This window comes from Camarhynchus parvulus, chromosome 23, assembly GCF_901933205.1.
Source record: "Camarhynchus parvulus chromosome 23, STF_HiC, whole genome shotgun sequence".
Classification (NCBI taxonomy): Eukaryota; Metazoa; Chordata; class Aves; order Passeriformes; family Thraupidae; genus Camarhynchus; species Camarhynchus parvulus.
The window spans coordinates 6,062,107-6,089,661 of record NC_044593.1 but is presented as its reverse complement, the minus strand read 5'-3'; the positions used below and the strand labels follow the sequence as shown (position 1 = coordinate 6,089,661).

Below are 27,555 nucleotides of genomic sequence, written 5' to 3'. Positions count from 1 at the left end.
ATTTCCATTTCCACTGAATATTTCCATTTTCCTTCCATGTCCCATGGAAACATTTCCATTTCCATGGAACATTTCCATTCCATGGAACATTTCCATTTTCCATTTTGGCCAGAGGGAGATAAGACACTGAGCCAAGCTACAGCCCACCAAGGGGACTTTTCTGAGTTTGTCATCTCTTGTGGAGTGGCAAGAGGTTTTGTTGTTTAATATGGTTAATTTTTTGTGCTGATGAATGCTTTGCCTATTAAATAAACAGGTTTTTCCCACTTTTCTCCAAGGAAATCTATTTCCCAAACCAGTTTGGGGGGGAACCACTTGAATTTGTTTCTCTAGAAGAAACCTCTTTAGAAGTTTTTCTCCCAAAGTTACCCTAAACCAGGACCATGCCTTAATCCCACTTCCTGAAGGTCTCCCTGCTGAGCCAGAGGAGAGCCACCATGGCACAGGGCAAAGCTGGCAGGGCTCAGGCCAGCCCTGCACCCACAGCAGCCAAATCCCAGATTCCAGGGATGCCAACCAGAGCCAGAGTCAGGAAATTGGGGTGCCAGAGTCAGGAATTTGGGGTTCCAGAGTAGGGAACTTGGGGTGCCAGAGTAGGGGATTGGAGGTGCCAGAGTTGGGAAATTGAAGTGCCAGAGTCGGGAAATTAAAGTGCCAGAACCAGGAAATTTAAGTGACAGAGTCAGGAAGTTGGGGTGCCAGAATCAGGAAATTTGGGTGCCAGAGTCAGGAAATGGAGGTACCAGAATCAGGAACTTGGGGTGTCAGAGTCAGGAAATGGAGGTGCCAGGGTCAGGAATTTGGGGTGCCAGGGTCAGGAACTTGGGGTGCCAGAGTCAGGAAATGGAGGTGCCAGAGTCAGGAATTTGGAGTATCAGAACCAGGAATTTGGGGTGCCAGAACCAGGAAATTGAAGTGCCAGGGTCAGGAACTTGGGGTGCCAGAGTCAGGAAGTTGGGTTGCCAGAATCAGGAAATGGAGGTACCAGAATCAGGAACTTGGGGTTCCAGGGTCAGGTATTGGAATAAAATCCCAATATTACCAGGTGGAACATGCCTGAGCTTGTCTGGCCCTCGCTGCCTGACCAAAGGCGGCAGCCGTGGTGTTTCACCCCAGAGACACCTTTGGTTAGTTGTGTGTTGCAGCTGGCTCTTGGAACAAGTCCAGGCAACAAGAACTCAGGCTTGACCTCTGATGGAGAAGCTTTAGGCGAGGCAAAGAGGAAAAGGAGATGGATCCGGCTAGGGGGTCATAATCCAGAGTTTATTCCTGGGCACGCAGGCCTCTGAATGTTGTGACAGCTCCAACCAAATCCCCACCACATGGTCCCGTGTCTTTTTAAGCTCAGGGAAAGGGGGAGGGGAAGGGGTAGGTGTGCCACCAACCAGGTAGGAGGGGGAAGGCTCAGGGGACGAATGACATTTGGATGGCCCAATTGTCCCCAGGGCTGAGAGGCATCTTTTGAACTTCACCTATCAGACGATGGCCTTGGTGGCCTACTGAGATTGATGGACAGCACTTAGCAAGGGGGCAATTGGGAGGGGAAGGGAGAGGTTGGCACACCTGAGGGACTGGGATAGCGGAAAGAGGATATTGCGACACACTGCAACAGTCAGGAACTTGGGGTGTCAGACTCAGGAAATGGAGGCACCAGAGTCAGGAAATGGAGGTGCCAGGGTCAGGAAATTGGCGTGCCAGGGTCAGGAAATTGGGGTGCCAGGGTCAAGAAATTGTGGTACCCAGATCAGAAAATTAAGGTGCCAGAGTCAGGAAATTGGGGTGCCAGGGTCAGGAAGTTGGGGTGCCAGAGCAGGACAAGATTCCAGCAGTTCCCTGGCAGGATGTGGCTGGAAAAGGCTGGGAACTGCTCTGGGTGAGCACTGGGGCTCTGCTGGGGGAGGCACCAGCAGCACCCAGTGTCAGCTCCCCCCAGCTGGGCTCAGATGGCCACGTAGGGAGGGGGACAATCCTTGGAAGGCAATTCCAGGGCTTCCTCATAGGATGGCAGCACGGCCTGGAAGAGATCAAAGGTTATGGGATCACAGGGAATTCATCCTGCAGTTCATTACGAGTTAGAAATTGAACTTAATGTAGAAACTAATTTTAGATTTAGCTGAAAAGTGCTGTTTCAACTTGTTTAGTCTATAGGTTGCTAAACTTATTTAATCTACTAACTTACTGTGCTCACAAAAAACCTACAGAAAAAAAAAACCCAAAAAATTAAAGTTACTTAAAAAAACCACAGGTTTCTAATCCAAAGAGAGATAAGGAGGGGCCCCACCAACCTTAAAAAGAAAACTAAAGCTGAGTTGCAGACACAATGACGTTACTAGAGAGCTGCACAGGCTCATAAAAACTGATGAGACAGTTTTAATATGAAATGGGGCAAGGAAATAAATATGCATGAATCTATCATGAAACTTATGCATATGCAACAGGTTGGGGATAAAACAGACTCAGGAATTCTCAGAGGTACACACGTCCTTTGGGGGAGCTATCCCACATGTGTCCAACCCTGAAAGAAATCAGACCAACTTTACAATTTCATACATTGTAGAGTTGGTTTTTTCTGCAAATCAGGGTTTCTCTGCCTGGTTCCAAGCAGGGACAAAGAACTGCTTGGGATTTAGGGCACAAAGGGCAGAAATCCAGCAGGGTTTGGATCCACCTTGTGCCAGTGCTGCCCCCATTCCCTGGACAGTGAATGGCCCAAGGCTCCAGAATGTGCAGAATCCCAGCCTCATTCCCAAGGAAAGCTGAGGAATTTTGCAGAGGGGCACAGCTGGGGCACTGCTGCTGGCAAGGGAGGGCCCAGCAGATTGGCCGAGATAAAAGCCAAACCACAGTGTTCCCTATCTCTGAGCATTCCCTATCCCTCAGCATTCCTCCCTTAGCATTCCACATCCCCCAGCATTCCCTATCCCTCAGCATTCCCTGTCCTCAGTATTCCATCCCCTCAGCATTCCCTATCCCTCAGCATTCCATATTCCTCAGCATTCCACATCCCACAGCATTCCCTATCCCTCAGCATTCCATATTCCTCAGCATTCCACATCCCACAGCATTCCCTATCCCTCAGCATTCCCTGTCCCTCAGCATTCCATCCCCTCAGCATTCCCCATCCCTCAGCATTCCCCATCCCTCAGCATTCCCCATCCCCTCAGCATTCCCTATCCCTCAGCATTCCACATCCCTCAGCATTCCACATCCCCCAGCATTCCATCCCCTCAGCATTCCCTGTCCTCAGCATTCCCTGTCCTCAGCATTCCATCCCCTCAGCATTCCCTATCCCTCAGCATTCCATAATCTCAGCATTCCATCCCCTCAGCATTCCCCATCCCTCAGCATTCCCTGTCCTCACCATTCCCTATCCCTCAGCATTCCACATCCCCCAGCATTCCATTCCCTATCCTGATCATTCCCTATACCTCATCATTCTGTCCCCTCAGCATTCCCTATCCCTCAGCATTCAACATCCCCCAGCGTTCCATATTCCTCAGCATTCCATCCCCTCAGCATTCTCTATCCCTCACCATTCCCCATCCCTCACCATTCCCTATCCCCTCAACATTCCCCATTTCTCACCATTCCCTATCCCTCAGCATTCCATCCCCTCAGCATTCCCTATCCTGATCATTCCCTATGCCTCATCATTCTGTCCCCTCAGCATTCAACATCCCCCAGCATTCCCTATCCCTCAGCATTCCATCCCCTCAGCACTCCCCATCCCTCACCATTCCCCATTCCTCACCATTCCCCATCCCTCACCATTCCCTATTCCTCAGCATTCCATCCCCCAGCATTCCCTATCTCTCAGTATTCCATGTCCCACCCATCCTTACAACACTGAAAATCCCAAACTCTTAGACAAAAAAGAGAAGAAAAAGCTGATTTTAAACACTTTTAGCTATGGAAACCAAAGTCCTGCTGGAATTGCCCCCAAATTCCTGAATCAGGGATCACAGGGAATCTATTCCCTTTTATCTGCTGTGCCTGAGTTTCACCTTCTTTGCGCATTGATTTTAAAGATTTTATGCAGAAAATAAAGAAGTGAAATTAGATGGATATATTGTAATTAAAAGCTGATTATTAGCACTTGCTACTGGGGATTTGAAGGGTTGGAAATTCTCTCAGATCCCAAAAAAGCAGAGATAAGGATCACCGGTCTAAAGGATTCCTGCTCATGGAATAAATTCACTTTTCCTCACCTCTCCCACTGCTTTTGAGTCCATTTTCAGGAATAAATTCACTTTTACAGCCTTTTCCCACTTCTTGTGGAAGAGGAAGTGCAATTCCTGGGGAAATTTTGGCTGATCCCTTTGCTGTAGGAATTTTGCTGGCAGAGCTGCAGGGCTGGGTTATCCCAGAGAAAATTCACTTTTCCACTGCCCGTGGCTCCACTTCCAGGAAAAAAAGAATATTTCCTCACTTTTTCCACTGTTTTGGGTCCACTTTCAGGGGTAAATTCACTTTTTCTCACCTTTCCACTGTTTTGGGTCCACTTTCAGGGGTAAATTCACTTTTCCTCACCTTTTCCACTGCGTGTGGCTCCACTTTCACCTCCTCCCTCCTGCTGGCTTTGATGAATTTGAAACAGCTCAGGACACACTTGAACATGTAGGCCTGGAAAAGAGGGAAAAGGGAAGGAAAAGGGCATTTTCCCATGGCACTGCAGGGCAAAAAGGGATTTCCCCTTTTGCCACCAGCCTGGGATTTTCCTGCTCTTTTCTCTGGAGGGAGAATTTTGGGACCACGATCCCAGGGCCTTAAATCAGTGTCTCCATCCTTTCCTGGGAATGTGATGATTCCATGAATTCAGAGCAGCACTGGGTGGGACTGGGATCAATAATTCAGTAAATATGAAGTGAATAAACACAAACCCCATTAAACTCAGCACTGAGAGCTCTGAGGGCAAAATATCCTGAGCAGCAAAGGAAAGCGTGGCCTTGATGTCATTTTTCAGAGCAGGTTATAAAGTCTGGATTCCATTAATTCAGAATAATAAAAGTAATATAAAGTTATTAATTAATATAAATATAAATGTATAAAAACTATAAGTTGATTAAAGTGATTATTTCCTTGAATTCAGAACAACGCTGGGATGGGACTGGGATCAACAATCCAGTAAATATAAAAGGTCTAAACATAAAATCCACTAAAACACAACACTGGACACCTCTGATATCCCAATATCCCAAGGTAGGAAAGGAAATTGTGGTTTTGATGCCATTTTTCAGAGCAGGTTACAAAGCCTGGATTCCATTAATTCAAAATACTGAGGTGGGACTGGAAATCCAGTAAATATAAAATGATTAAACATAAAATAATCCCATCCCAATGTTGGGATGGGACTGGGATCAATAATCCAGTAAATATCAAAGGATTAAACATAAAATCCATTAAAACACAACATTGGACACCTCTGAGATCACAATAACCCAAGGTAGGAAAGGAAATTGTGGCTTTGATGCCATTTTTCAGAGCAGGTTACAAAGTCTGGATGCCTCAGGAAAGCACCAGAGGCACCACAGAGATCCAAGGACTGCCCCAAAAATCCCTTCATTCAGCAAAATCCCATTTTTGCACTTCCCTGACAGGACCTCCGGGCACCCCACGGATTTATCCATGCAATAAACGGATATTTATCCATGCAATAAATGGATATTTATCCATGCAATAAATGGATATTTATACATTTTCTGAGGAAAAAGGGCTGATTGAGGGGCTGTGGCCCAGGGAAATAAGCGGGGTCTGTGGGGCTGGCCCTGTTAAATCAATATTTTCCCTGCTCTGAGCAGCTCCAGTCGTGTGCCTGGTGTTTGTGTTGGCCTGGGAAGGGGCTGGGAGCCGTTGGGGTTTTCAGGGAACACAGGGAGCCACAGATCCCAACCCAGGGCCGTGCAGCTGAGCATGCCCAGGACAATGAGGGCTCTTTGTGTTGGCTCCAAGCCAGGAGAAAGAGAAAAAAATGAATGAAATATCTGAGGTGAAAAAATCCATCTCAACATTCCAGAGATCGGCGGTAAATCCAAACTTTGAGCATCTTTTGGGAATGTTGCAAAACCCTTCCTGCTTCCAAAGGCTCTTCATCCAGAGAGCAAACCTGGAGCTGCCATAGAAACTGGGTAGAAACCTCCATTCATCCATGGAAAAAAAACTAGAAATCTGAAATATCTGAAAAATAAATCTTATAAATGAATAAAAACTACACAGCGAAGAAAGGCACTGCCTGGTTTTGGTTTTGAAATAAAATCATACAAAGGACTTCATTCCCTGATTTTGGCTTTGAAATAAAATCGTGCAACAGAGGAATGCATTCATCAATTTTGCTTTTGAAATATATAAAAATCACTCAACAAAGGAATGCATTCCTTGATTTTGCTTTTGAAATAAAATCATACAAAGGATTTCATTCCCTGATTTTGTTTTTGAAAATAAAATCATACAACAAAGCAACGCATTCCTCAATTTTGCTTTTGACATAAATAAAAATCACTCAACAAAGGAATGCAGTCCTTGATTTTGCTTTTGAAATAAAAGCTACATGGCAAAGGAATGCACTGCCTGATTTTGGTTTTGAAATAAAATCATACAAAGGATTTCATTCCCTGATTTTGGCTTTGAAACAAAATTGTACAATGGAGGAATGCATTCCTCAATTTTGCTTTTGAAATATATAAAAATCACTCAGCAAAGGAATGCAGTCCTTGATTTTGGTTTTGAAATAAGATCATACAACAGAGGAATGCGTTCATCAATTTTGGTTTTGACATAAATAAAAATCACTCAACAAAGGAATGCATTCCTAGATTTTGGTTTTAAAATACATCAAAATCATACAACAAAGGAATGCATTCCCCTGTTTTGATTTTGAAATAAATTAAAATCATACTTTCCAATTTTGGTTTTAAAATAAATAAAAATCACAAGGAATATTTTATTCCCCTTAATTTCTGCTTTCTTATCCCTGTGGTGCTGGGGGCCTTTATGACTCCAAAGTGAGATAAAGATGATTGGAATATTTGCCCACCTGCCACCCCTGGAAGTGTCCAAGGCCAGGCTGGAGCACCTGGGACAGTGGACGTGAGATGAACCCAAAGGTGCCTCCAGCCCACCTCACCCCATGGATTTAGGATCACTCATGGGTGCGGAGTGGAATTGCCTTAATGGCAGCATCACCCTGCCCTTGGAAGATTTTTTTCCAAGGAATTTGGAACAACAGATCCTGTTAGAGCCCTACAGGCAGCAAAGACCCAGCCCCACGCTGCCCTTGGAATATTTTTTTCCAAGGAATTTTGAACAACTGATCCTGTTCCCACTGGAGTTGCACAGCCCCAGCCCCACACTGCCCTTGGAATAATTTTTCCATGGAATTTTGAACTGATTCTGCCACCACAGGTAATGCAGAGCCAGCCCCACTCTGCCCTGAGCTGGGAGGCTGCAGGGAGAGAATTCCATGGGATTTTACCCATGGAAAAGGAGAGGGATTGGCACTGGGATTAAAGGATGGGAGTCCTGATGGGTTTTTGGGGTTTTATTATCCCACCCCATCCCTCCTCTTACGACCCCAGCACAAAACCCCATTGCAATTCCAGCATTTTGTGGGTAGAGCTGTGGAAAATTCCAATTAATCCATGTGCCAGGTCAGGGAGATTCCTGCCAGCTGGGGCTCGGGGTTATCTTCACTCCAGCTGCACACTCCATGCAAATATTAAAAGAGATTTTAAAGCTTTAAATGCATCCACACAAAACTCCTTCCATTCCCCGCTGGCTTATCTGGCCCACCTGGAGGGCTCGGAATATAAAATGGTTTCCAGCTCACGAGCAGCACTTTCTGTCCAAGCACCTGCAAGATTCTGGTTTTCTTCGTGGGGTTGGAGGTGAAAAATCAGTTCTCTGAGCCACTGAAGCAATAAAAGAATAAAACCCTTCTCTGGTGGAGCTTCCTGGGGCACCAGCAGGGTTTGGCTCCTGGCTTTAATGAACTTTGGGAGTGTTGGGGTGGAGAACCCTGCTCCCATCAGAGAGGACACAACCACTCACCCCATTAAAGATCTCACCTGCTGCTCAATAATCTCATTTGTTTGGGCACTTTACAGCAGAGCACTTTGCTGGGTTTTTTTAAACCTTTTTCTCCTTCCAGACAGGGATGGACAGTGATAATTTGGGGCTGTAAGAGGGATTTTGCTGGGTAACTCACACAGAGGAGCAAAGGCAGGGATTTGGATAAACCATATGGAGGCACAGCTCCCACTGTGCCTGAGTGTTGGATTAAGCTTTTTTCTGACCCCCAGATGGGGTAACGGAGAGGTGTTTTAAAAACTTTCATTTTATTTTCAGTCTCATGTGAAGGGTGAGACAATACAGATGTTATAATTCACACCATCACAGTCAGAAGCCAACTATTTCCTAATTAATAAATATATTATATGTGTTTCTTGGTTTATCAGCTTTAGCCACATCATGCTGTAAATGCCAATCATCTAAAATTACCCCTCGTGGGTGCCACTACAATGCATCTTTCACAGTTCTAGTTCTCCAAAGCATCCAGCCTTATTTGCAAGGCCATCCTTTGAAACTTTTTTCCTAATTCCATTTCTCTCTCAACAGTGCCTGCCCTATTCCATGGCATTTCTACATCAGCATTTCTCATCTCAAAGTTTCCCACACCCGAGGAGAGCCCAACAAGGCAGATGTGGGAGAGAATAAAGCTGAATTTCCTGGGCAAGCCTCACTCCAGAGCCTTTTACCTTGAGGACGAGCACAGCCACGAAGGCGATGGTGAAGGTGATCATCACTTTGGCATATTCCTCTGCTGGCAGCTTCTCCAGGGCTGGCACAGAGCCCTGGGGGAAAAGGGAGAGGGTCTCAGCCCAAAACACTCAGGTCTCAGCCCAAAACACTCATTTCTCAGCCCAAACCACTCATTTCTCAGCCGAAAACACTCATTTCTCAGTCCAAAATACTCAGGGCTCAGCCCAAACCACTCAGGTCTCAGCCCAGAGCACTCGTTCCCTCTGCCAGGGGCACCCACAGAGGGGGGTTCAAGGTTCAGGCAGAGCAAGGAAAGAGGGATTTTCACTGGCAGCAGGATCACAGGGATATTGTTTTCCTCCTGCTGTTTCCACTCCTTGGGCAAAGCCCTGTTTAAATGGACTGTTAAAATTTTAATTTCCACTTTTGCCATCAGCCTGGGATTTTCCTGCTCTTTTCTCTGGAGGGAAAAACTTGGGACCATGATCCCATAGCCTTAAATCAGTGTCTCCATCCTTCCCTAGGAATGTGATGATTCCATCTGTTCATAACAACACTGGGGTTGATAATGGGACCCTGGAAAATGCTAAAGATAGATTCTGAAAATGTTAGGCTTTGTGTTTTCTCAGATCAGTGCATTCACGTAAGCACTATGATAAATGATATAATTGTTAGATGTGATGATTGTTTAGTAATTAAATATAATTATGATATAATCATAGGAAGAATCATGAGAAACTACACTGGGAACTTAGGAGAGCTATGTTTAGCTGAAATCTATGTATACAAGAGAACAATATAAGTTTAATGATTAACATGTAAGTTATGTAACGATAGAATATAAAAACCCGTTCCTCTCGAATGTATGGCGGAATCAGATCTGAGGTGAAAGCGCCCCTGATTCCCAGAGCTCTTAATAAAAGCACCTACATATAATTGCCTGTGTGATTATATGTCTCCACACGCTAACAGGGTGGGACTTATTAAATATGGCTGTTTAATAAAGATGAAATTTGAGGCATTTTCCATGCAGGCAGCTCCACCTGAACCACTTTGCTCTGCAATTTGCATCCATCAGATTCCTACAAGGACAAACAAGGTGTATTTTTAAGGAACGTGGGAGCTGTCAGTCAGGAGCAGTGCTGGGGAGAACATGGAAAACCCTCTTTGCTGCCAGACTGAGCAGCTCTGGATGATCCAGAGGAGCTGCACAGCCATGGAATGGGAATTTATAGAGTTCCAAGGTGGGAAATGAGCAGAGCTGGCTCCAGACCTACCCCACTCTCCACAGGCTTGAGGTTGAGGAAGGTGGGCGCCTCCATGTAGGAGCTGCACAGGGTGAGGATGCTCAGGCAGAAATCCAGCAGCTGCAGCGCCAGCAGGGGAGTCCTGGAGTGGCCCTGCTGAGGGGACAGGAATTGGGTTACAGTCACAGGATTGGGTCACTTCTGCAGATTATTCACACTTTACACAGAGCCTGTGGCTGGCTCACACGGAGTCTAAGCCACTAAATTCCCTTAAATTCAGCCCAAAGCTTCCCTTCTGCTGGCTCAGAGTGAGCAAACTGTTTGTGGGGCTTCAGCCAAGCTCCACAGAAGCCTCTGGCCAGGGCAGAGACAATCTCAGTTTATCTCCAGTGATGCCTTGTGCAGGCTGACCTAGAACAGAGGCTGGACAGAGCTGAAGAATAAAGGAGGGATTTATTAAAAGGCCTCAACGGATCCACCTTGGGCAGCACAACCCAAAATGGCCACAAAAATGGATGAGGTCACAGGGTCTCTCACTTTTATAAGTTCTGCTCCATTTGCATATTGGAGTTAATTGTCCAGTTACAGCTTTAGCCCATGCAGTCCCACCCTGCTTGTTTTTCTCTCTCCAGCCCACGTTGTTTGTGCTCTTGGACCTGAGATTTGGATCATTTGTCCGTGGTCCCCAGCTAGAGAAGGAATTGTTTTGTCTCCCTGCTCTGTGCAGAAAGCTCACCATCCTGTAATCTGAAGCTCAGACCCACACACCAAAGCAGCACAGAACCAGAAAAATATAAAAGCTGAACCTGACACATCACCAGCAAACCCCTCCTGTCAGGGGCACACCCAGAGCCACCTCCCTCAAAGCCAGGAGAAAATCAACATTTCAGGACAGGGGAGGACAAATGTCCCAGCTGCCACTGCTTTCCTTCAGCCTCCAAGGATTGCATCCTGTCTAGCCAGGAGAAACCACCTCACATCTGGGTTCAGGATCCTGAAGGTCTTTTCCAAACTAAAGGATTCCATGACAAATGACAGCCCAAGGTAATGATCCTTTATTCCAACCTTCCAGGATCCTAAAGGTCTTTTCCATCCTAAAGGATTCCATGAAGAGCCACAGCCCCAGGGTAACCATCCTTTACTCCAACCTAAAGGATTCCATGCAGAACCATAGCCCAGGGTAACCAATGTTTATTCCAAATTTCTGGGACCCTAAATGTATTTTCCATCCTAAAGGATTCCATGACAAACCACAGCCCACGATAATGATCCTTTACTCCGACCTTCCAGGATCCTGAAGGTCTTTTCCACCCTAAATGATTCCATGAAGAGTTGCAGTCCAAGATAATGATCCTTTATTCCAAACTAAATGATTTCATGAAGAACCACAGCACAGGGTGGTGATCCTTCATTCCCACTTTCCAGAATCCTAAAGGTCTTTTTCATCCTAAAGGATTCCATGAAGAGCCACAGCCCAGGGTAACCATCCTTTACTCCAGCCTAAAGGATTCCATGCAGAACCACAGCCCAGGGTAACCATCCTTTATTCCAACTTTCCGGGACCCTAAATGTATTTTCCTTCCTAAAGGATTCCATGACAAACCACTGCTCAAGGTAATGATCCTTCATTCCAACCTTTCGGAATCCTAAAAGTCTTTTCCACCCTAAATGATTCCATGAAGAGTTGCAGCCCAAGATAATGATCCTTTATTCCAAACTAAATGATTTCATGAAGAACCACAGCACATGGTGGTTCATTCCAACCTTCCAGAATCCTAAGGGTCTTTTTCATCCTAAAGGATTCCATGAAGATTTGCAGCCCAAGATAACGATCCTTTACTCTGACATAAAGGATTCCATGCAGAACCACAGCCCAAGGTAATGACCCTTCATTCCAACCTTCCAGCATCCTACAGGTCTTTTCCACCCTAAATGATTCCATGAAGAATTGCAGCCCAAGATAATAATCCTTTATTCCAACCTTCCAGGACCCTAAAGGTCTTTTCCAACCTAAAGGATTCCATGACAAACCACAGCCTGGTGTAAAGATCCTTCATTCCAACGTCAATGATTCCATGAAGAACCACACCCGAAGGGAAGGATCCTCCATTCCATGCCCTCCCCACCTCACGAAAGCCAGGAGCCCCCAGGAGGTGAGGAATCTTTGTTTCTTTTCTGCCAAGGTTGGGGTTAAATCGTTGGATGGTGTTTCTCATTTGGACTCAGATGTTTGTTAGTTCTTATCTCTGTCACAGTCCCACAAACCCTGAGTTCTGCAGCACTTCACTCTCACACGCTAAAAATGGAGCCCCATCTCTCTCTCTCTGAGGCCTTTTAAGGATAAACTGTCCAATTAAGAAATGACACCTGAATTATTTTCACTTTTAACCCAATAACCAACCACCCGTGGCCCTCAATGGGGACTTTTTATCCAATTACACAAAAACACCCAAACCCATGGAGGAGAAGGAGAAGGAGAAGGAGAAGGAGAAGGAGAAGGAGAAGGAGAAGGAGAAGGAGAAGGAGAAGGAGAAGGAGAAGGAGAAGGAGAAGGAGAAGGAGAAGGAGAAGGAGAAGGAGAAGGAGAAGGAGAAGGAGAAGGAGAAGGAGAAGGAGAAGGAGAAGGAGAAGGCCCAGCCTCCACCCCAAAACCTCCATCTTGCTCCATATCCATTACTACATTCTAAACCCCAAACTCTGAGTTTCCCACCCTGTGATCTCACACACTTCTATCCAAACTCCACACCCACAATCCCAGTTCTGTCATTCCATTCTGGAAGCTTCTCCACAGCCTCAGGTCAATGCAGTGTTCTCTGGGGGTCAGTGCCTGGCAGCACAGAAAGTCTCCAATTCTCAGTGACCAGGGCTCCAACAAGGAGGAGCTGTCACCCACCCAGAGCCCCCAGAGGAGGAGCTGTCACCCACCGTGTGGCCCAGGGAGGACATGGAGATGATCGCTGGCACCTGGATGTAGGAGCTGAACATGGTCAGGAGGCTCAGGAGGAAATCGATGACTTGCAGAGCCAGGAAGGGGATCAGGAGCCGCTCCCTCATCTGAGGAGGAAAAGTTATTTAATATAACCATTAAATAATATAATGGTTATTTAATATAACCATTATATTTAATGGTTATTTCCATTCCAACTGGGAAACGAGACCAGCTGGCAACACCTGCAAGGACTTAGATGGTGCTCCAAGAATTAACACCTCCCTGGAATTTTTGATTTCAGTGACAAACAATCCAGAGAAAATCATCAAAGCTGTGAATTCTCACTCTGTGACATTGGCACTTCCCATCAGAGCTGTCATCCCACTGTCCCTGAAATTCACCTCTGCAGAGGGTGAACTGGGTTATTTGGGTGGTGTTTAATGCTTAGAGCTCTGCCATCACAATCCTGGGGTTTCCAGCCCCGGGCTTGGTCATTCCTCCTCCTGCCCTGGGAAATGAGTCCCCGCTGCAGCAGGGCACTGACAGTTCTCTCACAGTGACAGGTCTCTCTGACTTGCAACAGGGAAACGAAATGAGGCAAGAAAACCTTTCTAAATCATAAAATCTCCTCCATTTAGCACCAAACATAGCCCTGATGGAAATGCTGCCCAGATTTGGTTATTTGGGTGTTCGAAGCTTTTCCCTGGAACCTGAAGCTTCGAACCAGTCCCTCTCCCCCTCTGAAACCAGAAGACATTTTTACCTGCATTTTTCCCTGTGTAATTCTGTGATTCTGGGATTTCTATCTACCTTTTTTCCCTGTGTGATTTTTGTGATTCTGGGATTTCGATCTGCCTTTTTTCCCTGTGTGATTCTGGGATTTCTACCTGCCTTTTTTCTCTGTGTGATTTTGTGATTCTAGGATTTCCATCTGCATTTTTTCCCTGTGTGATTTTGTGATTCTGGGAGGTTTTCCTGCTTTTTTTGACCACAGTTGCAGTGAGCACCACCCAAACCCTGAGTGTCATTTGTGAGGAATATACCTTGAGCACCCCGAGCAGGAGGTGGAAGCTGATGACAAACAACATGAGGATCAGCAGGAAACTGGTGGTGATATCAGCTGAAAAAGATAAAAATGATAAAAGGAATCACCACACCACCAAAAGATGTCCCAACTCCATCACACCCCTAAGGGAGGGTTCAGCCTGGCACAAAGAATTGTGTCTGTGCAGGAATTATTGCCATGCAGCTGGAATTAACCCTCTTTTCCCTTTTTACACCCATTTTTATCTTTATTTGAAGTTCCTGTATCCACCAGGCACTGTGGGTTGTGAGCTTGGGGGAACCAAGGCCTGAAACATTAAATACCCCAGGCTACAAAATGAAGAATTAAAAAAACCCAGAGGGCTTTTGGCTCATAGCTCTGAGCTGGAAATTATTTAGAGGCTGAAAGGCAGATGAAGGAACCAGCAGTAAAATGCTGAAGGATCTCTCAGAGCAGAGCAAGAATTTTTACCCCAGGGAGGGTCGGGGGTGATCTCTCCCCCAGCTCTGCAGCTTTGGGATGCAAGGGACACCTGAAAATGCCATGTGAGGGGGTATAGGGGGATTTTTGGCAGCTGCTTTGGGTGCAGGGGGTGATGTTCTATATCCACAGAGTTCCTGCTCAACCTTTGCCTGGAAGCAGCTTTCCCTCCTGGAATCACAGCCTGCCCTGCTGCTGGTTCACCTCTCCAGAGGCAAAACTCTGCTGCTTTATTTATCCGTCTCTGCACAACCTTTCCCAGAGCTCCCTCCAACTCCTTTCCTTCTGTTTCACCTGAGTTTAAATCAGCATTGGCCAGTTTGGGTTCTTCAATTCCTAAGTGCTTCAAGAAAGGGTTTAATTCTGCTAGAAATGAGCCAAACTTTAAATTTTTCTGTCTTTTTTTTAAAGCAATTGATCCTTCCCATAGGCACACAGGAGTGATGGTCCTTGGGGGTCCCTTCCAGCTGAGGATTCCACACAACCATGAACAAATCCAGTGCCAAACTCTGTTTTATCCATGATGCTCCCACTGTTTTCATAAAGAACTCTAGGAATTGTGCCTGTAGAATCCCTGTCACATTCCAGCTGCTCTGAAATCCTTAACTGCTCCATATCACCCTTTTTTCCCAGGAAAATTCATCTCCATCTCCCCCAGCTCTGAGTGTTCACCTGGAGCTTTGGTGCCCCTTTGGTGAGGGAAGATTTCAGTGCTTGGGCAGATCTCAAATCATCCTTTATTCCCTTTCTAGAAGTGGATATTCTTTATTTCAGTGAAAATTTCTTAATTAAATATATTTATTTTTGGTTGGTTGGTTGGTTTTTGGGTTTTTAGTTTTTTTTTTAATTTTGGGTTTTTTTGGGTTTTTTCTTTGTTTTGTTTTGGTGGGGTTTTGGTTTTGGTTTTTTTTGTTTGTTTTTTTTTTTTTTTGTTTGTTTGGTTTTTTTTGGTTGTTTTTTTTTGTTGCCAAGAGGATAAAATCCTTCCTAAAGAAGTCAAGGCAGAGAAACCTGTCCCTGTTTTTTTTTCAGGCAGGTGACCCCAACAATGATAACTTTATCAGAATTTGGACATTTGCTGTCTTTAGGGAGAAATGCAAAGATTCCCCCTAGGATCAAGTGACTCAAATCTACCCCCAGCTCCAGAAAGGACTAAAAATGTCACTGAGAAGCTCTGGAACAATTCCAGGTTTGTTGAAAACCTTCCTGAGCCACATCTGGGCAGGTGGCAGCAGCAGTGCCACCCCTCCCATCCTCCCTCTGCTGACAGAGTCCATTTAAATGCAATTTAAATTCATTTCAATTGATACAAAAGAGGTTTTCAATTCTCCTGTCTCGTCTTTAAATCTCCTCCAGAAATGAGCTTTGCTGATGGGAACCTTTCAGTGAGCAAAGCCCTGCCCAGCACTTCCTCCCCCAGCACGAGGACCCTCTTCCTTCCTCAGGCTTGGGGGGAAACCCCTCTGGGGAGGCTGCAACCCCCCAGGAACCAAAAAAAGCTGATCTGAGGGGGACTGGAGCCATCTGGAGGGGTGGGATACAGGAATGATCCAAATTATCCACCCACCCTGCACCAGGATGGGAACGCTGTGATGGTGAAAAGCAAGGAAAAGGAATTTCCTCTTTACCTGCTAAAACCTCAGTGAATTCAGAGCAGCACTGCGTGGGACTGGGATCAATAATTCAGTAAATATGAAGTGATTAAACACAAACCCCATTAAACTCAGCACTGAGAGCTCTGAGAGCACAGTATCCTGAGAAGAAAAGGAAATCGTGGCCTTGATGTCATTTTTCCGAGCAGGTTATAAAGTCTGGATTCCATTAATCCATAACAATAAAAGTAATATAAAGTGATTAATTATTAGAAATATAAATTTATAAAAATATAAATTGATTAAAGTGATTTATTCCATGAATTCAGAACAACGCTGGGATGGGACTGGGATCAACAATCCAGTAAATATCAAATAATTAAACATAAAATCCATTAAAACACAACACTGAGACCTCTGAGATCACAATATGCCCAGGTAGGAAAGGAAATCGTGGCTTTGATGGCTGCTCCTCCCCAGGCTGTGGGAATTGAGACCCAGAGGAGGAAGAAATCTCCTTAAACAATGAAGAGAGAACCCCAAACCCAGCAAACCCCGAGGGAGAAGGGGAAAGGGCTTTGTCCCCTGGAGAAAACCAGGAACACAAAGGGCAGCTCCCTCCAAATGCAGCCACTGCTGCTTTCCTTCTGCTCCCACGGGTGTGGGAAAGAGAATTCCAATTGGAATTCCAAGGCAGAACAACAACCCCGGCTTTGAGGAGCAGGGGAGTGGAACCAAGGCTGGGATGTGGGGCACAAAGAGCCAGAGATTAACAGGGAACAACCTAAACCCAAAACAGATCTTAAAAAAGGAGCCAGACTCAGTCTTTGTGAGACCAGTCCTGAAGGAGCCAATCCCAATCCCAATAAAAGCCAGGCTCCCAAAGCCTTTTCCCTAAAGGAGCCAATCCCAATCCCAATAAAAGCCAGGCTCCTAAAGCCTTTTCCCTAAAGGAGCCAATCCCAATCCCATTAAAACCCAATCTCCCAAGGTTTTTCCCTGGGTTTTGCCCAGCACCAGCACTCAGGAGTTTGCCCTGAGAGGATTTCTTATCTCAGGATTTTCTGGGGTCCAGCACAGCCACATTTTCCTGCCTCTGTCTCTCTCTCCATGGGCTCCTGCTCCAGCTCTCTGGCAGGATCCCTAATTAATTGGGAAGTGGCCATTGCCAGCTAATTGCCCAGCTGGATTTTCCAAGCAGAACCTGGATCAAACCCCCTCAAACAAAACCCCCACAAACACAAAGGGATGGAAAGAAAAGGAAAACCAAGGGAGAAAACTTTCCATGAGCTGGCTGCCTCCTGTTTGTTCCCAGACAACAGAGTCATCCTCCCTGCTGGCATCAGGGGTAGGTTGGTACCAAGGACAAAAACCCAAAAAATGCAACCAAAAAAAAAAAAATCCCCAATCCTCTCCAAACAAACAAAACAAAAGCCCCCAAACAAACAAAAAGCACAAACAAAAACCCCAAACAAACAAGAATCCGAACCAACAACCAAAAACCAACCAAAAAACAAAACCAAAAAATCCCAAACAAAAATCGTAAACAAACAAAACCCCAAACCAACAAACAAAAAACCCCAAGAAACAAAACAAAAAAATCCAAGCAAACAAAAAACCCAACTACACAAACAAACAAAATCCCAAACAAACAACAAACAAACAAACAAAAATGAGAAAACCAAACAAACAAACAAAACTCCCAAACCTACAAGCATTAAAAAAATAAAAACACCAACCCAACCCAAATCAAAAAACCAACCCAAAAACCTCCCACGAAACAGCAAAACAACAAAACCCTGAAAGAGGAAGGAAACACTTGAGGTCACGCTTGCATCAAGTTCTTCAATTCCCATCAAAAACTGGAAGTGGTAATGCATTTTACAGGAATGGATGGGTGGATGGATGGATGATGGATGGATGATGGATGGATGGATGGATTATGGATGGATGGATGGATGGATGGATGGATGGATGGATGGATGGATGGATGGATGGATGATGGATGGATAGATGGATGGATGGATGGATGGATGGATGGATGGATGGATGGATGGATGGATGGATGATGGATGGATGGATGGATGGATGGATGGATGGATGGATGGATGGATGGATGGATGGATGGATGGATGGATGGATGGATGGATGGATGGATGGATGGATGGATGATGGATGGATGGATGGATCGATGGATGGATGGATCGATGGATAGATGGATCGATGGATGCTCCTGGTTTCCTTGTGCTGTTCCCAGCCCTGGCTCTGGAGCCTGCTGAGTCATTCCTGCTGGATCATTCCCTGCTGGGTCATTTCCTGGGAAAGCTCTGCAGGAAGGGGTTTCCACCCTGCACTGGGGGCTGATCTGAGCAGAGCAGCCTCCAACCCACCCACAGGAATATTTGGGAATATTGCTCCATGAGAAACCTGGGAGCCATTGCACTGCCCATTGCTCAGGTTCCTATCAGCAGGACTCACCCAAATTCCCATTTTTTGCTCGCTGCTGATGCCCTTCCCCTTGGAACCAGGTGATTTATGTCCCTTGCAATCCAGACACTCCACGATTCTGCTGGATGAACCAAACCTTTGAGTGCTGATGTCAAACAGCCCCGGGGGATCCCAGTGTGCATTTTTCCTTGGAAAAAACTGAAGCCAGCTTTTATAACTTCACCAGGCAGTGCCTATTCCTGGTGTGGTGCTTTACCCTATTTCTGACTCCTGTCCGGTGGAACAATGTGCAGGAACCTGTACTCAGTCTCCTTTTCCTCCGCATACAGGGAGTTTTCAGCTCAGGAACAGCCTCTGGAAAACCAGGCAACAGCAATTCCTGGCTGCCAGGGGTTGTGTTTTCTCTCCATGGGCATGGACGGGGCAGGGAGGGGGCCTGGCTTCCTGCTTTTGCTCCCAGGGTTCTCTCAGCTTGTGGTTTTTCACAGGAAATGACTCAAGAAAGGAAAACCCCCTTGCACTTGTTTCCAGACAGCTCCAGCAGAACATCCTGGTTGGGCAATATTTAAGAGCTTTGGTGTTTTAGATGGGGCCTTATGAGACAGCTCTGGGTCCTTGCAAGGATCTGAGCTGGATCCTTCTGGAGGAATTCAATCCTTCAGGAATTGTGAGCTATGGGACAGCTTGGCTGCCTCTTCCAGCCACCAATGTTCGGGAAAAATACACCAGGGGCTGGGAAAATCTGGGAGTGGGGGTCACAGGGGGAGGGAGGGGTGGTGTGTCTCTGTCCAGTTGAGAGACAGGAGATGCACGGCAATGGCTCCATGGGATTGGTTCCATGGCAATGGCTCCATGGGAATGGCTCCATGGGAATGGTCCCATGGCAAGGGTTCCATGGCAATGGCTCCATGGGAATGGTTCCATGGCAATGGCTCCATGGGAATGGTCCCATGGCAATGGTCCCGTGGCAATGGTTCCATGGCAATGGCTCCATGGCAATGGTTCCATGGGAATGGCCCCATGGAAATGGCTCCATGGAAATGGCTCCATGGCAATGGTCCCATGGGAATGGTCCCATGGCAATGGTCCCATGGGAATGGTCCCATGGAAATGGCTCCATGGCAATGGTCCCATGGGAATGGTCCCATGGGAATGGTCCCATGGCAATGGTCCCATGGGAATGGCCCCATGGAAATGGCTCCATGGCAATGGCTCCATGGGAATGGTCCCATGGCAATGGTCCCATGGGAATGGTTCCATGGCAATGGTCCCATGGGAATAGTTCCATGGCAATGGCTCCATGGCAATGGTCCCATGGCAATGGTCCCATGGGAATGGTTCCATGGGAATGGCCCCATGACAATGGTTCCATAGCAATGGCTCCATGGCAATGGTCCCATGGGAATGGTCTCATGGCAATGGCTCCATGGGAATGGTTCCACGGGAATGGTTCCATGGCCATGGCTCCATGGCAATGGTCCCATGGGAATGGCCCCATGGAAATGGCTCCATGGAAATGGCTCCATGGTAATGGTCCCATGGGAATGGTCCCATGGCAATGGTCCCATGGGAATGGTTCCATGGCAATGGTCCCATGGGAATAGTTCCATGGCAATGGCTCCATGGCAATGGTCCCATGGGAATGGTTCCATGGGAATGGCCCCATGACAATGGTTCCATGGCAATGGCTCCATGGCAATGGTTCCATGGCAATGGTCCCATGGGAATGGTCTCATGGAAATGGCTCCATGGGAATGGTTCCACGGGAATGGTTCCATGGCAATGGCTCCATGGCAATGGTTCCCATGGGAATGGCCCCATGGCCATGGCTCCATGGCAATGGCTCCACGGGAATGATCCCATGGGAATGCCTCCATGGCAATGACTCTATGGGAATGCCTCCATGACAATGGTTCCATGGGAATGGTTCCATGGCAATGGCTCCACGGGAATGGCTCCATGGCAATGGTTTCATGGGAACGGCTCTATGGGAATGGTTCCATAGCAGTGGTTCCACAGGAATGGTTCTGTGGGAATGGTTCCATAGCAATGGTTCCATGGCATGGAGGGGTGTTGCTGTGCTGGTGGCAGTGTCCCACAGCCCACACATCCATGGGATCAGTGTGGGGTGGGATTTATCCCCTCTGTCCATTGAGGAATTCTGGGACACTTCAGTGTTTCCCTGCAAATGGCCAGAATGTGAAGGAAGTCAGGAGTGTGTGTGAGGCTGGAATGACCCACAGCTAGGGAAAAGGGAGTGGAAGGGAAACCAGGATTGCCAGGGGAATCCACAGGAGATTCCAGAGGGATCTGAAGGACTCTGCGGGTGCTGCGGAGTTTGGGCTGATCCTCTAAAATAAAAACTTCTCTGGGCTCCACATTGATCTCCAACACAGCCTTGGCCTAAAGCAAACCCCAAACAGAGCCTAAATTTCTTCCTGAGCTTTTGACCCAGAATTCCAAACTCTTTGATGGAAAAGGCAGAGGGAGCCATGCAAGACTGAGGGATCCCTCCCTGCCCCACAGCTGCTTCCCAGCATTCCAGGACCCACCAATTCTGTAGTAATCCTTGTCCATGTCTTTGCAGAAGCCCTTCCCGTTGGCCACCTCCAGGGAATACTCGATCAGCAGCAGGACGCTCATGACCTGGAGAACAAAGCAAAAAACACAATTCAGGGGCCTTGGCCCAAATTCCCAGCAGTTGAATTTATTTCCAGGGGATGCTGGATGGATGAGTCTCCAAGTGAGCCAAACACAAAGGGTTTAAATCCCAGGAAATTCTGAGACAAGAGTTATCATTTTATTAATATTTTGGATTTAACTGCCAGCAGAAGGAAGATGGAGAAATGACAGAGGCAGTGAGCTTTGTTTCAATGGTTTTTATCCTGGTTTTATGTTTTGAAATTGCCTTTTGCTCCAGAGTTGAGGAAAATGCAATACCAGTATTCCAAAGAGTAAAAAGAAACACAAAAGAGATGAAAGATCTCCCTGCAAGTGCAGCTGTGCCACTCCACTGACAAAACCATCACTTTCCTTCTTTTATTATTTGAGGAAAATGTCCAAATGTTCTTTTTTCACATTGGACTGGAATGATTTTCCCCAAGTTTTCCAAGTGGACCATCAAACCCCAGCCTCCAGGGCTCATTCTGTCCAGAGTTTAATGAGCTGGGAGATGGAGGGAGGTCCAGAGCTGTGGGCTCAGTCCTGGCCCTGAACTTCTGCACTCAGCCAGGGATGTCTGAGCTTAGGAGATCTCCATGGAATCAGGGAATCCCAGAAAGGATGGAACTTGATGGTTCATTCCCTGCTGGGTCATTTCCTGGGAAATCTCTGCAGGAAGGGGTCTGCACCCTGCTCTGGGGGCTGAGCTGAGCAGAGCAGCCCCCAACCCATCCACGGGAATATTTGGGAATATTGCCCCATGAGAAACCTGGGAACCATTGCCCACATTGAAAGGGATTTGCCCATGGGCTGGAAGGGATTGGAAAGCTCATCCCATCCCACCCCTGCCATGGGCAGGGACAGCTCCCACTGTTCCAGGCTGCTCCTGGCCTGTCCAACCTGGCCTTGGACACTGCCAGGGATTCAGGGGCAGCCACAGCTGCTCTGGGCATTCCCGTCTGTCCCTGGGTGTCCCCAGGTGTCCCTGTGTGTCCCTTTGTGTCCCTGTGTGTCCCTGTCTGTCCCTTTGTGTCCCTGTGTGTCCCTGTCTGTCTGTCCCTGTGTGCAGAGCTCAGAGCAGGCCCAGGCTCTGCTCCAGGCCCAGCGATGGCCCCAGAGCCACGGGCAGGAGCCCAGGAGCTGCCCCTGCCCAGGGGACAGAACTGCCCTGGGCAGTGCCAGCCCTGAGCAGAGCCCAGAGAGGGGCTGGAGTCTCCTCCCTGGGACATTCCAGAGCCACAGGGACACTCTGCTGTGCCCTGAGCTCTGGCATGGCCCTGCTGGGCACCAGTGACCCTGGGGTCCCTCCAGCTGCCCCTCTCTGTGACCTCGAGCCCTCTGCCCCACAGTGATGCAGGAGCCAGGCCCTATCTGCCACCCACATCAGCACCAGCTCGAGGCAGAGACGAAACAATTTTTCCACCAGAGCTGCACCAACCTTTCACTTCAACCACAGCCTGAGCAGCCCCGTGGGCGAGGAGGAAGTGGCACCGCTGTGGTCTGGGCTTGTGTTTGCAAACTGGGGCTGCTGGAGCAGCACAGAGGCAGCTGCTGCACGGGCTGGGCTGGGCAGAGCATGGGGCTGGCATTTCAGAGGGATCCAGACGCACTTTGGGCAGCTGGGTGCCCTGCCTGGGGAGCAGTGCTTGCAAAGGAGCTGTGGGGGGAAGGCTCTGCCTTGCCCAGAAAGGGGGAAGCGAGGCTGGGAGGGGACAGGAGCTGAGCACAGCCCCTCCCTCTGCCTCTGTGTCAGCTGCAGAAGTCCTAGAAATAATTTCAAACTGAATTAATCAACTTTCTGAGCCCCCAGCTGCAGCTCCCAGAACTGTGGCACCCAGCAAGCCATGCTGGGCTGTGGGGGGACTGCGAGCCCCTGTCCACCCTGTCCCTCTCCATTTAAAATCCTGTCCAGAGTCTGAGTGAGAAGGAAGGATGTGTCAGGTTTTTCCTGGGCCTGTCTGATACCAGCTTGTTCAAGAGTCGCTCTGCTGTCTTCCCTTTTTTCCAATTAAGTAAATGAACTTTGCAATTTTGCTCATGAGCTGGCAGGAAAAGGAGGAATATCCAGATCTCATTATGCGAGGACATGACAAAGTTAACACGAGTTCAGCTTAATGGAACAGCATTTCAGCTCCCAGGGCAGCTCTGAACCCTGTCAAGGATGAAATTGCATCGATCCAAAGTGTCTTTACAGCTGCTGGAGCCCCTTGGGAGGAGAGGGATCTCTTAATGAAGACACATGGAGATCACACCTGACTGCAAGGTGGCTGAGAGGTTTTGTGTTCAGGCTCCCAAATACATTTTGCTTCCTTTATTTCTGCTGTCGGTCCAACCCCTCAACTGCCAGCTTGGGAAATACGGGCAGAAATTGCTTTTTCAGGTTCCACTTAAAAGAGGCCTGAGCAAAAGGGATGAGCTGGGCCCTAAATATCAGTTTTGCTCTGAAGGAGGGGTGGGTGAGAGCAGGACAGCAAACCCCAAATTCCCCCATCCCATCCAGCAGATCTGGAGGCTGAAGCTGAGGGTGAGGAGCCCTCTCTGATGTCTGCCAGAGAAAAACGAGGCCCTGGTTTCCATTCTGGATGAAGTGAGCCACACAGCCCAGACCAAGTGCAGTCACACAGGATAAGGACATGGCAGGAAACCCCAGCCCAGCCTGAGAGATTCAGGAGACTTCTAAGGCAAGAGTTGGTTTAAAATTTTCCATTTTGTGCAGAAAGGAAGAAGCACTGAGCTGTGAGCAGGCAGAGACCTCCAGGCCTGCCAGGCCAGCCCAGGACACCTCTCCAGCAGCTGCCTTTGGCACGCTGGGATGTGGAGCCTTCCTTATTCCTGCGGGGAATGCACGTCCAGGGGATGAACCCTCTGCAGAGGGGTCTTCTGGGGGAAGGCAGAGGAGGATGGATGTGGTGCCTGCCCTGCACTCCTTGCTCAGCTGCTCCCACTGCAGATCCACTGCTCAGCTCCAGCAGAAACCAAAAACTTCTCATTTCACACAGAAAAACACCCAGTTCCCTTTCCCTTTGCAATGCCACAGCAGGACAAATGCAGGTTTAAAATAGAGGATTTCACTTCCAGGTACTCCATTCCCAGCCCTTCTCCAGCCCTTCCTCCCTGATCTCCTCGAGCTGGACCTTTTGTTGCTGCCTGTCTGTAAAAGGAGCTTCACATTTCCTGGTGGAAGAAATTTGAATTCCCAGGAAATTAATGGCTGGAGCTGGGCCAGGGCAGCTCAGGCTGGATCTCAGGGCAAGGTTCTTCCCCCAGAGGGTGCTGGCACTGCCCAGGCTGCCCAGGGAATGGGCACGGCCCCGAGGCTGCCAGAGCTCCAGGGATGCCCATGGTGGGTTTGTGGGGGTCTGAACAGGGACATGAGCTGGACTTGAGGATCCCTGTGGGTTCCTTCCAGCTTGGGACATTCTGGGATTCCATGATATGCTGAAATAATGTAGGACTGAGATTAATCCAGTCATTAAATCAAGGAAGATAAATTAGGGTGTCTTGAAGGCAGAGTCTGACACACAGAGCCCCCATTCCCTGGGGACAATCCTGCTGCAGCTGCAGTGGGGTTAAGCTGCTCTTTGAGGTCACTTTGTGCCAGGTTTTTTTTCTGAAATATTTGCAGCTTGACTGATCTCCAGGTGATTTATCTTCGTGCACATGGCCCTGGTGCAAGGCTGCTCCTCTGCTGCTTCACAGCCAGGGTTTCTGCCAGGGGAGCTTGAGGAACAGGGGCCCTTGGGGACAGGGAAAGGGACAGGGATATGGACAGGGACAGGGACAGGGACAGGGACAGGGACGGGGTGCTCTGGGTGCTGGGGTGTTCTGGGGACACCAGCACAAAGAGCGCCACCCAAAAACGCTGCCCTGTCAGAGCTTCTCCTTTTCTCTCTTGAATTTCTGAGCAGCTCATGTGGCAGCCGAGGGTGAAGTGAGGAGAGCTTGGAGCTCTCATTTGGTTTCCTTTCACATTTCATCTGCTCCTGCTGCCTCCTTGGCTGAGCTGCTCCAGGAGAAGCAGCTCAGGCTCTGTGGGACCCCTGGGTCAGCCCAGTCTGGTGAGAGCTCAGTGAATCCCTCTGGGCTCACCTGAGTCGTGTCAGAGGTGAGGACAGGGCTGGGAGGGTTCCAGAGCTGAATCTCTGCTCTGTGAGTTACAGAGCTGCCAAAAGAGGAGCGGGAGTGCAGCTGAGGCCAGACAAGGTGCAGACGCTGCTTCCCAAGGCTCCTCTGGCTCCAAGCAAGGAGCAGCAGGAAGGGAATTCTGTTCCTGCACTGGAGCAGCTTTCCAGCCCTGACCTCAAATCTCTGTCAAACACCTCGAGGCCTGAGAGGCAGGACAAACTCCCCAGTGCTGTCTTTGAAAGTCACCTGCAGGTCACCTCCCCACACCATGGAGCTTTGCTGATCACACACCCCCATCCTCTCCTCACTCCCCTCCTCCCTCCCTGCCTGCTCCAGAACGCCCAGGATTTATTCCAGTTGTCTCTGAAGAGATCAGCAGCGAGGCAGAGCTGATTTATGGGAGGAGAAGGCCTTGCCACAGAGCCTGAGAGCTCTCTGGTGGCACTGCTGTCACCCAGCATGGCTGGGGTTCATCCCTGGCACCTGCAGCAGGAATTTATCCTGATCCAAAGCCCCTGCACTGATGGAGCAAATCAACCAAGGTATAAATCCCCTTTTCCCTTTCCCTCCCTCTGCCCAGCTGCAGCTGCACCATCAGAAAGGGAGAGAAGAGGCAGGGGGAGAAATGATGGGTATTGTGTGACAGCTCTTGAAGCAAGACAAGACCTATCCAAAAATTACCCTGTTTCCCAAGGGCAAGAGGGATGGTACAGCTCCTGCTGCTCCAGGGAAGAGGGGGGACCTTGGAATGTCCTTCCTGTGCCACAGCTGCCATTCCCATGGGATTTCTGCAGGCTGCAGCTCTCCCCAGTGCCCCTCTGCTGGGCAAGGAGTGCTGAGAGCCCCATTATCACCCCGAGGGCCCAAAACCCTGACTGTGCACACCCAGAGCTGTGGGGGGACCATGGAATGTCCTTCCCGTGCCACAGCTGCTGATCCCACAGGAATTCTGCAGATTGCAGGTCCCCAGCTCCCCCTCTGCTGTCCCAGGAACCTGTGACAGCCCCGTTACCACCCCGAGGGCTCCCAAACCATGACTGTGCACAGCCAGGCCAGCACAGGGATTATTTTAATAACCCAGCCATGCAAGAAACCACATCCTCAGGATGGTTGAGAACACCTAAAGGTCCTCAGTGCCACCAGGAGCGTGGGAGAGAGGGACCTCCAGGCTGTCCTGCTCTGCCATCCCTGCCCTGAACAGCTTCTAGACACGGCCACAATCCCAATGGAAACCAAAGAGACCCAGAGGAAGCAGCTCTGCCCATCACCCTCTGCTTATCCAGCTCCCAAATCCCTCCAGTGCCCCATTCCCACATTCCCACTGCCAGTGCTGCCCATTCCCCCCCAGCAGGTTCTGGATACCCTCAGGTAGGAGCTCCTGCACTGAGCAGAAAAACAGGAAGCAGAGTGAGTTTCCCTGAGCTCCAATTGGCAGAGCCCGGAAAAAAATGTTCCAAACCCCTCCCAGTGCAGCAAATTCCACTTCTCCCTGTCCCCCACCACCTTTTGTTCATCCCTCTAAACTCACTGGGTTTTCCTCTTGGGAACAGAGAACATTCCAGTGTCAGGGAACCCTGTGAACCACAACAATGCACCGTCTGGAGAGGTTCCACCTCTGTTTTCCTGTCTCCCTGTCCCCCATGCAGGACTCACCATGTGGAAGATCCCCAGGGCCACTGTTGCTGTCTTGATGTTGAAGCAGCAGCATTTGGGGGGCTCAGGGGGGGTTTGGGGGGTCATTTTCGGGTCCCTCTGAGCGCTCCTGAGATAATGAGGTCGGATTTGCAGCCGCCCCACGGAACACGAAGTGAGAGCAGCTCGGCTTCCTTCCTGCCCTCTGAATGTGTGAAGTCATCTACAAAGTCACATGAGGCCTTTGGGTTTCTCAATCACAAAGAAAGCAAAACTGGGGGCCTTTTTGTGCACATCCAGCTGGGAAATCGGAGCCCCAGTGCAGTGTCTGACATGGGGTGTCAGGACAGGACCATCAGGAGCAGGATGGGGCTTTGTCCTACAAAAATCCTCAGGGACAAAACAGGGGCCAGGAATTTCACCTCAATGTCACCCTGCTGTTTTTGCAGTGAAGCATCCAAGTTCCTCCCTTTGGAGCTGGCGTTCCCTGCCAGCAAAGGCTCCGTTCCCTGGAGCTGCTGCTGGAGCAGCCCTGGGCTCTGCGAGGAGGAGGAGGATGGCAGAGGGTGTTGGTGCCCTTTTGGGGCTACCTAAAAAATACAGGACAGACAAAATTAAGGGAATAAAAAGCAGTTATATTTA

At 48.4% G+C, this 27,555-nt stretch overlaps 1 protein-coding gene across 2 annotated transcripts; it reads right to left on the bottom strand.

The window, feature by feature from the left end:
- Positions 1-645: 645 nt before the first annotated feature.
- LAPTM5 (lysosomal protein transmembrane 5) lies at positions 646-27,061 on the bottom strand. 2 transcript variants are annotated; one of them, XM_030964681.1, is made up of 8 exons: positions 26,935-27,061; positions 21,048-21,141; positions 13,974-14,050; positions 12,927-13,055; positions 10,032-10,157; positions 8,751-8,846; positions 4,531-4,623; positions 646-2,014 (listed from the first exon to the last, which is right to left on the bottom strand). In XM_030964681.1, exons 1-8 carry the CDS (start codon positions 27,019-27,021, stop codon positions 1,940-1,942), a joined length of 777 nt encoding a protein of 258 aa, XP_030820541.1. In that variant the 5' UTR covers positions 27,022-27,061; the 3' UTR covers positions 646-1,939. The 2 variants fall into 2 exon arrangements, with proteins under 2 accessions (XP_030820541.1, XP_030820542.1); XM_030964682.1 differs by having other exon boundaries at positions 10,032-10,154.
- Positions 27,062-27,555: the final 494 nt, after the last annotated feature.